General features: G+C 39.2%; 1 protein-coding gene across 1 annotated transcript in view; it reads right to left on the bottom strand.

The window, feature by feature from the left end:
* Positions 1-13555: 13555 nt before the first annotated feature.
* fhit (fragile histidine triad diadenosine triphosphatase) overlaps positions 13556-14278 on the bottom strand; it is a 492319-nt gene continuing 491596 nt past the window's right edge. Inside the window, exon 4 of the mRNA XM_048606730.1 lies at positions 13556-13585. Within this exon, the coding sequence (XP_048462687.1) occupies positions 13556-13585 (30 nt within the window). The remainder of the gene's footprint in view (positions 13586-14278) is intronic.

Genomic DNA, 14278 nt, shown 5'->3' on the forward strand with positions numbered 1-14278 from the left:
TCTCAGAAGAAAACATAGGGTTGAATCTTCAGATGAGTAGCAATAGCAGTCAGAAGATTTTTGTTTTGACCCTGCGCTGGAACTCTACTTTTCTTGCCCCAACTTCTGAATTGGAATTCTCGAGAAATGTGGGGTGGACCTAATCTGGGAATGTTCCAGCGCAGTGCAAGATTAATATCTGAGGCAAAGCCACAACCTCATTTTCCAGCGTGAGCCCCAATAATCTGGGCCTAAAAGTGTAAAGTATACTTTGACAAGCCAGGGAGAGAAATGTGAAATGTGGATGATTGAACAGGGTGTGTGCTAGGTGGGCATTGATGTAGGGTGCCAGGTAGATGAGAAGGCAGAGTCGCAGATAGGTGATGAACGAGGGTAGCAGTTAGGTGTGTAAAGGAGTAGGGTGAATCAGAGGAGTTACATTGCAGCTGGGTTAGACAAGCCAGGTCTGGGGTGTGAAGTCTATTGATCAGGTTGGGATTGTTGGATTGGGTGATGTTGAATTGGGTTGGTCTTTTGAGGGGTGGTTAAGTCAGAGGCAGGAAGGCTGTCCGGTTGGGACAATGTTTTAAGAAGGTGTTGGGTTGGGTTTGGTCAGGTTCAATCAGTTCAAAAGTGGGTGTTGAAGACGGGTACTCAGAGTCTCAGTGATTCATGGTTTTTAATTACAGTCATTGACCTTGTCTGACTGAGAGCAAATCTTCAGTGTTACATTTAATTCTAATTTATCAATACAGATATAATTTTATGTATCATCTAGTTGCACTGCAAGAAAGCAGTTCTACAACAAATTATTTTTGAATGCTGCTTACTGATACTAGAATCTATGTGAATAGAGCTGTATTGATGAACAATTGAACAAGGATACTATTAGTCCTTGTGCCCATCTTGTCTTGATTATGAGTTTATAAAAATCCAACCCATTCTTCAGGTTTAGTCTTCATCGATTTATAACGAAAATATGTACAGAATTGTTAACAGCCTACTGAATTTGCAGTACGTAAACATTTATTTCAGCCTACATAATTATCGCAACAACATTAGATTCAAGGTTCTATTCAAGAAAGGAGGGACACAGGGAGCAGAAAGAACAGCCAGTTACCTCAACACTGACCTTATGGCATTTGATAAGACAGAACATCAAAAGCTGATGACACAACATAAAAACTCATGGCATAGATGTAGCATATTAGCGTGGATGGAGGATTAGTTAGATACTATGAAGCAGAATGTAGTGATCATCAGTCTTTTCAGACTGGCAAAATGTAACCAGTACAGCACCACAGCAATCGGTATTGGGGCCAGAACTATTTAAAATATGTATCATTGACCTGGATAAATAACCAAATGTATGGTTGCTAAGTTTGCAGATGATACAAAGGCCATACGGAAAGGTTAAGTGAATGGGCAAAAAACTGGTAGATGGAGTATAATGTGAAAAATAAGAACTTATCCACTTTTGTAGGAAGAATTTTATCTTAAATTGAAATTGCAGAACTCTGTGTCATGAATGGATCCGAGTGCCCTTGTACATAGAATCATAGAACCCCTACAGTATGGAAATAGGCCATTCGGCCCAACAAGTCCACACTGCCCCTCTGAAGAGCATCCACCCAGACCCATTCCCCTACTCCTGCGTTTCCCATATCTAATCCACCTAGCCTAAACATCCCTGGGCACTATGGGCAATTTAGCACACAGGGAGAATGTGCAAACTCCACACAGACAGTCGCCTCAGGCTGGAATCGAACCCGGGTCCCTGGCGCTGAGGCAGCAGTGCTAACCACTGAGCCACCGTGCCGCCCCATCACCAAACGTTAGTGTGCAAGTACAGCAAGTGATTCAGAAGGGAAATGGAATGCTGTTTATGGCAAGGTCATTGGGCATAAAAAGTTATTGCTTTACAGGGCTTCAGCGTGAACACATCTGGAATGCTGTGTACAATTTTGGTCTCCTAATTAAATAAAGGATACAACTACATCAGAAGCACCATAGGGCAGGTTCACTTTATTAATTACTGGTACTGAAGTGGTTGTTTTATGAGGAAAGGTTGGACAGTTTGGGCTTAGATCCATTGGAGTTTGGAAGAATGAGAGGTGAAAATAACATCCTGAAGGGACATGACAAGGTGATGCCTAATGTGAGGGACAAGAATGGGGTGACACAGTTTAAAAATAAGAGGTCTTCCATTTGATACACGGATGTCAAGATATTTTTTCTCTCAGAGCTGAGAATCTGTGGAATCCTCTTCCCCAGAAAGCAATGGAGGTAGGATCACTAGACATTTTTAAGATCAAATTGGTCAGATTCTTGATCGACAAAGGAGTCAAAGAGTATAGGGGGTAGACAGGAAAGTAATATTGAGGCCACAATCAGATCAGCCATGAAATGATCATATGGGGGAGTACAGCCAAGTCACCAAAGGGTTTACTCCTTCCAATCCGTATTTTCACACTTTTTCTTAGGCAAAAATGTTTTAATAAATTTCTTCAGGCTCTCTAAATAGTTAGCTTTGATGTTTATAGTGGTCCTAAATCTAAGGTTGTCTTCAGAGTGAATGTATTGTCTTTCAAGGCAAATCACTGAATGCGTAAACACTTATATGAATCTGAGCATCAAAATAAAATGCTATCTAAAAGCAAAATTTTTAAGTATATTTCTACAGCAGTACATTTTCCCATTGAGGACTTTTTTTTTTCTCCAAAGGTGTGTTTTTCTTTCTCTCTGGACACATTGAGTCCCTGTGCTAAGGGATTTGAACTGAAAGAAATAGAACAATACATCAATGATGCAAATATCACTGAATTGATCCGTAATGTATATTTTTACAGTATGATGAAGAAGAGTCTCCAGAATTAACAAGTTAGGACAGTATGCGGCGACTATTTGAAAATACAACTCAAAGTAAGGAACACTGAAAGTGCCATTTTAGATAAAGGTTTAAAGTGACAAAACTTGTGGCTGGTTAACTTTTATATGCAACCAATAACCTGACAAAGTGGCCATATAGGAGGCCCAGTTTAAAATCTTTGTGAAGACAGTTATCTCTGGAACTCTAGCAACAATCTTGGTAGCCTTCACTTCTACATCTACATGCTGCTCCTTGGTAACATCATCCATAGGCATGGGGTCACTTTCCACACATACACTATTACCACAAATCTCTAACTCCCCACATCTTCTTGCACCTCTCCAACATTTTTGCACATGCTTGTCTGATATCATTTTCTTCCAGCTAAACATTGGAAACATTGAAGGCATCATCTCCGGTCTCCACTACAAGCTCTGTAACTTTCCTACTGATTTGATCCTGTCCGTCTCTCTATCATCATCCAATGTCTCAAACAGAACGAGACTATTTATAACCTTAGCTGAACTTCTAAGCCTTTGTACCCACTTCACACACACTGTCTAAAATTCTATAACATTTCTGATCTAGCTTTAGTCCAAACTGTCACTGAAGCTTCAACTATGCCTTTGCCACTTCACACTCCAAAGCTTTCCTAGTTAGTTTTCCATTCCTCCAACTTGTTGCTAGTAGCAGTTCTGCATTACAGTTTCAGTCAACACATATGATATAGCTCAATCACTTTCTATGATTGAAACACCCTTATCTCTTATTTATGAACAAATAGATGACATAAGAAAGGCAAACCAATCTGCATCTGATTCAATCACAGGACTGTCATTCAATCCTAGATTCAGACTGTTGAAGAAATGTTATAATTAAAATAGATATTAATATGTGAATGGATTGTCATTATGGCAGTATCTTGCTTTGGGAAGGTTGCTGTCTTGAAGGACTTATTAAGATTGATTGCTGGAAATTGTATTTCTAATATCGAAATTCAACCACAAACCCACAGCAACAAAATGTAGTAATTCACCCTCAAATATTGTTAAGCTCAATTGTTGTTCAATGGAGTGCAGCTCAGCCATGCCATTAACATTATTTGATAAAAATTTTCTAAAAGATTTCAAAATTGGCTTTTAAAAAGGGCTAATAAGGAAATAATAGCTATGTTAGCTTTTGCATCACAGAAGCAAATACAAGGAATTTGCACAACAGCTGTTATCTGCCAATTCAATGGAGTGGGAAGCAAGGGGGAAATGGCTGTCAAGTAGTGGGGGACCTACTGGGAACCATCTTCTGCCCTTGCTTTTGATCTCCCTGCCCACTCACCCTACAAACCAAAATCCAAAACCCGTAACCTACCTTCCCCACTACACTTACCTTTATCCTAGATCGTCCACAATAAAAGATTCCTAGATGGGGTGGTAAGAAGGTTCCCATCGTCAAGCACAGGCTACAGGCCTTTGTTGCAGCAACCACCACCACCCGCACCCCCCAACCCTTTCCTCCCCAACCACCAGCACTGTTGAGTGCAATAGTTGCCTGCCTCTATTTGGCTGGCAGCTCTTGCTAGACAGAACGTTTGTCAATTTCATGAGAAGGCCCACTGGTGCCATTGCTCTGCCTGATTGGCTTGTGATTTGGAAGGCCTGGAAAAGGCAGCATAGGTTCTTGGCAGCTCTTCAGCCAGCTGATGAGGCCCTTGATGCTTTGAGGGAATTGTGGTCATTAACTTAGTTTATCTTACAGGTGCTACCTGATTTACTGTTAATTTACTATTTCCAGCATTGTATGTTTCAAAATACAATTATTCATCACACACTTCACTATTATGACAGAAGAAAACTTAATACAGTAATCTTTTCAACATAGCCTACAAAAATTACTTTGATTTTACAGAGAGGAGTCCTTCAAGGACTGGACCAGTAAAGCTTTGAGTACACAATCTGGTCAGTTTAAGCACACCGTTGTTTGGCTTTTTATTCAATACTCATTCCCATTTCTATTATCATCCTTCCCTACAGATATATATCACCATTCCTTTGCCTCACAATTTGCTCTTCAAACTGAAAAATTGACATTGTAGCTTATTGGCAGGTGGTCTGATTGATTTCAGTGGTCAAGCTTCATTTCAATACCACAGGCCAGCTAGCGGAGTTAACTGTGTTGCTAATAAGCAGCTCATTAGATGGGAAGACAAGAAATCCACCTAGGCAGCTAATTACCATGGGCCAACAGCAACACCTTGAAGAATTTGGGTACATGCATTGAGATTTCACAGATCTTCAGTCAGCAGGGATATTAATATAGCACCCTTCGTAACATGGAGATCAAGTAATCATTGCATGTAAGACTGAAAATATGCCAATGATGCCAGATTAAATGGGTGCCACTTAAGGCTCCCTTTAAGGCTTGTCTATTAATGATTGACATAAAGAGACCAAGAACCATGGACTGGATTTTCTGAGGAGTGGCAATCTTATGCAGATTGCCCCACAGCCCTTCTTTTTTTATGAAAGAAGGGAGCTCTGCATTTCTGAGAAGAGATTCTGTGCATACCTTCTTCAGTATTGTGAAGATATTCAGTATTCTGTTCTGACAGAGATAGTAGGAACTGCGGATGCTGGAGAATCTGAGATAACAAGGTATAGAGCTGGATGAACACAGCAGGCCAAGCAGCATCAGAGGAGCAGGAAAGCTGATGTTTCGGGTCTGGACCCTTCTTCAGAAATGGGGGAGGGGAAGGGGATTCTGAAATAAATAGAGAGAGGGGGAGGAGGATGGAAGGTGGATAAAGGAGCAGATAGGTGGAGAGGAGACAGACAGGTCAAGGAGGCAGGGTTGGAGCTAGTAAAGGTGAGTGTAGGTCGGGTGTTTGGATGGCGGTTGGTCAGTCGAGGGAAGACGGACAGATCAAGGAGGCGGCGATGAGGCTGGTAGGTAGGAGGTGGGGGTGGGGGTCGGTCAGTGAGGTGGGAGGAGTGGATAGGTGGGAGAAAAGACGGACAGGTCAAGGAGGCAGGGACGAGCTGGGCTGGTTTTGGGATGAGGTCGGGGGTGGGGAGATTTTGAAGCTTGTGAAGTCCACATTGAGACCATTGGTCTGCAGGGTTCCCAAGTGGACAGTTCTTTCATAGCACAGAACCGTCAGAGGAAGGCAAACCACGCCCCCTTTCCACAGCAGTTAGCTACCATAATCTGAAATTAAAGGCTTGTCACAGCCACTTTGACAGCTGCTGGTAAGTACATAATGTAAATGTGATGTTGGGGTGCTGGGAGGGTGGGGTGCCAGATGGGTGGGGGTTCAGGGTAGGGTACCAGTATGTCAGGTATGCAGGGCGTCATGTGGGAAGGATGACAGGTGGAGAAGAGTGGGGTGCCACGGATGAGTAGGGGTCAGGGTACCCGGTTAGTCAGGTGCCAGCTGGGTAGAGTGCCAGGCCACAAGTTTAAGTGATGCCATGTTCATGGTACGTTGGGTGTGTGGAAGAAATTGGATCTACTGGGCGGAGGCCAGTTTTGGGGACCAGTTCAAGTCTGGCAGCCAGAGGGTGTTGGTTGAGTTTAGCAGCAGTTAAATTCAGTTAAACGGTATGGGGGGGGGGGGGGGGTCAGCTCCTATCTGATAAGTTGTTGGGTCAGGATTGTGGGGTGTGGGTATATGTGGCATGTGAGCGCAGTGTTGGTCCGGCTAGGTCCAGTGGCAGGATGTCTGGGGATCATACTAGTCATGCCTAGGGTGTAGGGCCAGATTAGGTCTGGTAGGGATGGGGTTGACAGGTTGGATCTGGTTGCAGGGCTTGTTGCATTTTCTACTCTCCATATTGATCAGTTTAAATGTGTATCTGTTGTTTCTGCTTTCGTGCTCCAAGTTGGTAATCTGTTTATGTTTGCTCATCATGTTAAAAAAAAACTGAATCACAGCTTTTCCTAAATAATTCATGTCTAAGAATCTCCAAGCATAAATTATATCTCAATGCAAGAATTATCCTGATTGTTTCTCTCTAAGCAACCATTTAATGCTTTGATATTTCTTTTGCAGTTGGATACTTATTGGATGCAATATTCTAATTGCGATTATGCCATTGCTTTCTAGTAACTACAGATAATTTATTTTGGATTTCAATCAAATGCCTTAGAAACATATCTTATACATCCTGCACAAACAAGGTCAGAATCACGTGTTGGATGGAACCAAAAATAGGTGAATGTATTTTTACTTATTACTATCTAGTTCATCATCAGTGGAAAGCTTATTAATATAAAGACCTAACTATGCAAAGAACATCAATTTAATATAACAATGTCCGAATGTGTACAATTGCAGGGCAGTTTATACTAAGAATTATCTTCAATAAAATTTCTCAAAAATGGCCCTATCGTTATTTCCCAAACACATAGACACCCTTGTGTTAATGGATATGACCACGTTTGAATAAGTGTTTCATTAGATTTAGCTCAACTCTTTTCATCATAATTTTTAAACCATTGGTTGATAAATTGTTAGTGTGTAGATATTGATGGTCATGGGCTCCAAATTCATGTGGCACCGACGCAGAATTCTCACGTGAATCCGTACCTACTCTACAATCCCGAAGCTAAGTCATCAATTGTGAAGCCAGAACTTCCAATAGAGCTTTTAGGAACCCTCATCTTTTTCATTTCCTTGTACTTATCTCCTGCTAAATTTAGGCTTTGCAAATTCCTAGTGCTTCGAACGTTTTGTCGATGAGGTGATTGCAAGTGAAGACAGCTGAATGAGAGCATGTGTATGTGAATTTCAAATCTAGAAATATGAATGCTATAAATCTAGTTATGGACTTGGACTTGTACCCACCATAAGCCATCCATTTAAATGGGAATGGTTGCTGCAGGGATACCTTGAACTTTTCAGTCAGCTATTCTATGTGTACAAGTAAAGGCGCCTGAAAGGAAATCTCTGAATGTTAGTCATACCTATTTCCTAATTATTCATTTTATAAGAATAAAATATAAGAATAAAAACATTTCAGGTATAGAATCTGTAAAAACGAATGCAGACAATAATTAAATCTCCAGGGAAGAAAGCTAACAGAGAGTAGTGTGAATTGTTCAGAAACTGTGTGAATGGAATGTATGAAAGGTGAAATAATTCCACAGAGGCCAGTATCCCATTACCAAGTCACCCGTTATTTATGCATGCATTGTACTAGATACCGGTCCGACTTCCTCAAAGCCAGCTTTGAGAATGAACAGAACCTTTGACGCTCCTGTTTTTATCTGTCAGCCAGGGCTCCCTGATTAGACCAGATTAACAGCCCAATCAGGAAATTCATATTCCATGAGGTCCAGCTGGCTGACCTTGTTACAATCACTACAAAAGGGAAGTATGCAGACATGTTCAGGTTTCCAAGCACAATCCTTTTATGTTTATAAACACTTTCATTTTATTTATGAATCTCTCTATTCATGTTGTGGGTTTTGCACTAAATAGTTCAAAAAAGATCCTCACCAAAAACTGAAATAGTTCTTTGAATTTCGTATGATTCTGAGCTGTTTAGTGTTTCTGTTTTTAAAGAAAATTCCTTGTTTCACTTCTCAAATTTCAAATATCATTGCCCCTTTCTTAGATCTCCCTCTGCACACATGCCGTTCCCAGTACGAGTGACAGAATTGTTTCCAGGCACTAGAAGCATCACGTGAAGTTAATTGAGAGAACCTTATGAGAATCTCCCGTGAATGTTTTCTCCCTTTTCAAACACTGATCATAGTCACCCAACAATGACAGTTCAGAATCCTGACTATTAATCAGTACCTAGTATCTAATGACTGATTTTACTTAAAAGAAAGGAAATTATTTTCGTACTGAGATAATAAGATACTATTCATGCCTTGACAAATAGATGGGGAGCAGCACAAAGCAAATCAATTTCCACCAGCGCAATACATTTGGGGAAGCAACAGTTTGTTTTGGAGAACATTCATTGAAGATGAAATCTCTGTAATTTTCTGAAAATGTATTAAATCAGTAAAAGCAAACTTGAAATTGTTAGCAGTTAATATTTTTGAACATCATTCAGCAACACACTACAGGCACATTCCCAAAAATGACAAGGGTCTTTGAAATGAAAAAAAAATATTGTTGTACACTAAGGGATGAACTCAGTGGAACCACCCTAAATCTCCTGCATTAGAGGCCTCCATTAGCTTATGGTCCTTAAACTTGATGTTGTTTCTTTTTTTTTAATCTGCATGGAAACATTTACTTTAAAGTTCACACTGTTCTGATTCATAAAGATAAGATGTGCTTAAGAGGACTTCCACATCTGGTCTGTCATTGAAGTGGGAGTGTTCAAAAGTATTCAGTTCCATTCAATCTTCAGGTATTGTGTAATTGTACTAAAAAAGGAATACAATGTGAGAAAGCAGCTGGCACTAAACTAAGATACATTTCCTGAGGAATTCCTTGCATTACCAAGGGAAAACTGACAGTTATGTAAATAAAGCACAGTATCGATCCCTGCTGTTCCAGATTAAGTTTAGTTTGCAGGAATGCATTTTATGGATTCAATTTATTCAGCAGTTACACTTTCAGGTGCTTAATATTATGCAAGGATTGAAATTAGCTATTGTTAAAACAAAAAACTGTAAAAGGGCCTCAATTCTGTTCTGAAACTAAATCAAAAAGTGTTGCTAGTGAAACTAAAAGGGCAACCAATGGACATTGGTATCATTCAGGTTTACATGCCAATAAACTGAATATTCAAATAAGGGGAAGTATGTCATAGAAAAGAAGAAATAATTGAACATGGCAGTGGATGGAGCTTTTTGATTCTTATAGGAGATGGGAAAGGAAGAGATATAAAAAAAGCAGGATTGCATAAAATTTAAAAAAAATGACTAAGGCTGGAAGTTGCAAATTATTGCAGAAGAACATAACCTATGAAAATAAAGAAATGTTTTGGGCAGCATTAAAAAGGCAATAAATGGGAAATATTTAGTGACAGACAGATTTTTTTTTCAACTGGGCTAAATATGAGTGAGAGTGGGAGCAGATCTTATATGTGTAATAACAATGGTGGTTATTGGTACTCAACATAAAGGACTGACAAATCCAGCATTTGAGAGCATGGAAAATGTAAACTCTTACATAATTAGAAAAATGTATGGAAGGAATATACTGAGGAACTGTTTGCAAAAAAAAAGATAAAATCTGGAATGATAGAGCTAAAAGAGAATAACATTAACACTAATTTCATTTGTCCAGAAATGCTTGAGAGTGAGATAAGAGCAGCAACAAATGATAAAATCTGGAAAAGCAGCTGGAATCGATGAAATGTATGCAGAATTTATTAAAAGCAATGAAAGGACATAACAAAAATATTTACTAAGCTGTGCAAAGATATCCACTTACAGAAGAATAGCCAGAGAATTACATGCAGACAATAATGATCATCTTAAGAAATGAGTCAATGGCATGCTGATGTACTGACTTTGTCCAATAAGTTTGATTGTCCACACACTGTAAGAGTATTGAAAGTTGTAACAAACATTGCTAAAAAGAGACAAAATGTTGAAATGTTCCATTTTGCACTTGCCTGAACTGGGGTGCAAGAAACCAAACCTAGAAAGGGAGCGATATTTTATGCATGGATGCTGATTGTTTGGACCATGGGTTGGCATGGAGATACAGCAGGAACCATTAATTTTCATATTCCTACTTCCCACAGATAAATTGTTGCCCCACACTCAAATTGCTGCTCCCCTCCTAAGTGTGGTTTTCTTGCAGTCCAGCTCTGATGACTGTGAGGTGAAAAAAATTGACTTTGTGTTGCTTTTTAGCAATATTTAAGTTCTTTATTGCCCAGCAATTAATTGTAACACAGAGAGTGGATGGGAAGATGCAGAATGACATTGAAGGTGACCAGTTTCTGGGAGAAGAGAGGACTTGAGAAGCAATGGGAATTATAAGATTAATGAGTGAATGTAGTTTAGAATTTGAAAGGAAAATGTGTGTGTTTGTTTTGTAGATTTCATAAAAGTATTTGATCAGATTGACTGGATTAAAAACTTAACAGTCCTGAAAGACATTGGAACAGACTGGAGAAATACACAGATAATAAGAAATCTGTCCATGGGACAAACAACACGGAGAGTAGCCAACTGGCAGTTGGAACCATTTACAATTGGAACTGGAGTACAAAATGGATGTTGCTTATCACTGGTCATCTTCAATGTCGATATAGAAGAATTGATTAAAGAAACATTTGAAAACAGAGAATCTGGGTTTACGATTTGGGGGAAAATAATAAGATTAGTGTGAACTTAAGATTACAATATGTTTTGAGATGTGACCTTATTGAAAAAGCAGATTAATTTTTACAATAACTTTTTAATGTGGGTTTTGAGGAGAATTGAAAGGATCAGTGATACAAAAAAAGTAACAAGGGATGAAATGGTGAGGAGAACAAATGAAACAAAATACTTGCTGAACTTAAGTAGTAAAAAGCCGAGACTGGGTATGTGCATATCTCAAAGGAAACAGACTTGTAAAAGATCTTATGAATGGAAGATTAAGGATAAAGGGGAAGTGGAAGCACAAAAATATCAATGCTTTTACAGGTTTATAATTGAAGGAAATTATAGGAAAATGAAAACATAGACACAGGAATGAGAGACAAGAAGAAGGCTATGATCTCAAGTCTTGCCTTTCATTGGAGTACACATGGCAACGTGACAGTTCTCTGGCACAATAGCCAGAAAAGATTGGAAAATGATGGTCAGTGCCCCTGTAATTTCCTACCTTGCTTTTCTTAGTAACCTGGATTACATTTCTTCCAGACCTGGCAACGTATCCACTCTCACAGGTGCTAAACCTTATCATATTCCTTCACTCAGTCTGATAGTTCACACTTCTTAAATACAATTATCACATCATCCCCCTCTTTTGTGACGCCAAATCCTTCACTAGGAACTATTAATGTATCAGTTACCTCCAAAAACACAGACATCTTTTAACTGCTATCATCTAATACGGCCTGAAGACATGCCCAAGACCTAATGGAATGAGAGAACAGGTGATGGATACATTAATTAAGAGCTAACTGGGTCTGAATTGGTTGTCTAAATATGGGGAGCTAGTAATCAGCAGTGCAAATGTTTTATGGAATGTAGTTAGCTGAAATTAGGTTCTCGTTAAAACTTTCACTGCATTCTGTTTAAACACAGTTATCTTCTAGTGAATAACATTAACTGTTTTTTTTGCTCTTTATTATTTACAATGCATCATTGTGTTTACCTTGATTTTACTTGTCAAAATGTTTTCTCATTCCCTGCCATTCTGTGCTCCCCTAATTTGCATCATCACGAAAATGTGATTTCATGCCAAAGATTGCTTTTTAACCCCCACTGGTTAGAAAAATGAATTGAACTTTTTTAAAACAGATTTTAAAAACTTGGTAACTTGAACTCTCATCCAAGATGGCTAATTAATTTCCAACAAATTCCATATTCTAATCCCCATTAGGTGGCAATTAATTGTTTGCAAAGACTCACCAAAAACAATGTCACCAGAGGAGTGTGAAAAACTCTCATCTGTGTTTAACAAGACTCTCAAATGTGTCCAACTCATCTCCCACATCTCTGCACTCATCCCTATCCCTCTTCACTTTCCACTCCTCCATTTTCTGCATTCAAGGGTACATCCTTTTGCATTTCTGACACCTCTAGCAGGATACCACCATCAAACGCATCTTCCCCTTTCCTTCGCTGTCAACATAGCACAGGGACCACTCCCTCCATAACACTCTGGTTGATTCCTCCATTACCAGTAAAACTTCCTTACTCTGCATGGCACGTTTCCATGCAATCATTGAAGGCGTAATACTTGCCCATTCACCTCCTTCTTCTTCGCTGTCCAGGGCCCCAGACGCATCTTTCAGGTGAAGCAGCATTTTATTGTAATTCTTTCAATATTGTCTATTGTACTCTTGCCTGTCTCATTTACATGGGTGAGACCAAATGCAAACTGGACTGTCAAGGCTGGGTTTTTAAGCATGTTCAAAGCTGAGGTAGATAAATATCCATGTTCTTTGATTTCCAGGAGGATCTAGATTTGAGGGTACCACTATTCTTCATGGGAATGTATTTGTTCAGAGCCTTTATTATCTCCTACAAATGCCTCCTATATCTTTAACAGTGATTAACTTTCATGTCGCTGTTTCCAGTCCTCATTGTGCAAAATCACATTGCATCTGCCCTTCCCTCGTTAATGCTCTTACTGCTGCAGAGGCCTCCATCTTCAACGTTCTTTTAAATACAATTTTGGCAAACATCATCAAATTTCATGGCCCCAAAAAGAGTATATTGTAGGATAGTCCAACATCAATTCAGACACCAAAACCATGTCACTAACATGCTATTGATTTACTCAAATATTTTCTTGATGCTGAAATGTTTGTTTTTATCCCAGAGAGCACGTTATGTCATGGAACACCAATTGGGTATCATGACTCAGCACTACTAATTATTGTCTGGACTTTTCAAGCCCCAACTCAAGCCTGGTCTTTGTGGATCAAAAGGGCTAGATGATGGAGTATCTCAAAATGGAAATTTTAAGGCAACACCCAGTGAAATAAATATTAATGAGCACAATATGGTGCGAATGGTCATAAGCAAGGGTTGAATGCTTCATTGTTGTTGTAAATTGCAGTATTTAGCAAAGTACTAGATAAGGCCATATGGTTGCAATTTATGCTACAACAAAAAAAACAGAACTTAGAGAAACTCAGCAAGTCTGGCAGCATCTGTCCAGAGAAAGGAGAGTCAATATTTCAGGTCTACTGATCTCTAATCAGAACTAGTTCTTATAGCATGTGGCATAATTCAGTGATAGGTCTTCTGGTAAAATGAAACTTTCACGGGCAACTGCTACTCAGCAAATTGCTTGTATATGAATGTTGGCACATACCTTGGTGAGTGCTAAGTGTATTCAGTGCTGCTCAATAGGCATTTTTTTCCCTAAATACAAAGATAAAGAGAAATTGTAAATATGGTACCTGATGTGCCCTGCCTGAAAAACTTTTATTTCCCTCTCTTTGCAATATACAGAGCCATTGCCAACATACATATAAATATTAAAGTCGGACAGTGTAATTATATTGAAGGCATGAATAGGTACCTTGACTTGGAACTTAAAAGTCTGTAACTACTTGAAGATAAGAACAAGTGACGAAAGCATTTAGTAAATGCACAGCTCTGCTGTATTAATTCAACATTATTACAATTATATAAACCCTTCCCTTGAGGCTTTTCTCTGCCTGGTTGATGCTCTGTCACTACAAACTGGCAAAATATGTTTCTATTAACAGCTTTCATCTCATGGAGATGAAACCTGCTCTGAAAAATCTGCTTCAGAGATAGTAGGAACTGCAGATGCTGGAGAATCTG

This window comes from Rhincodon typus, chromosome 16 (genome assembly GCF_021869965.1).
Source record: "Rhincodon typus isolate 14 chromosome 16, sRhiTyp1.1, whole genome shotgun sequence".
NCBI lineage: Eukaryota > Metazoa > Chordata > Chondrichthyes > Orectolobiformes > Rhincodontidae > Rhincodon > Rhincodon typus.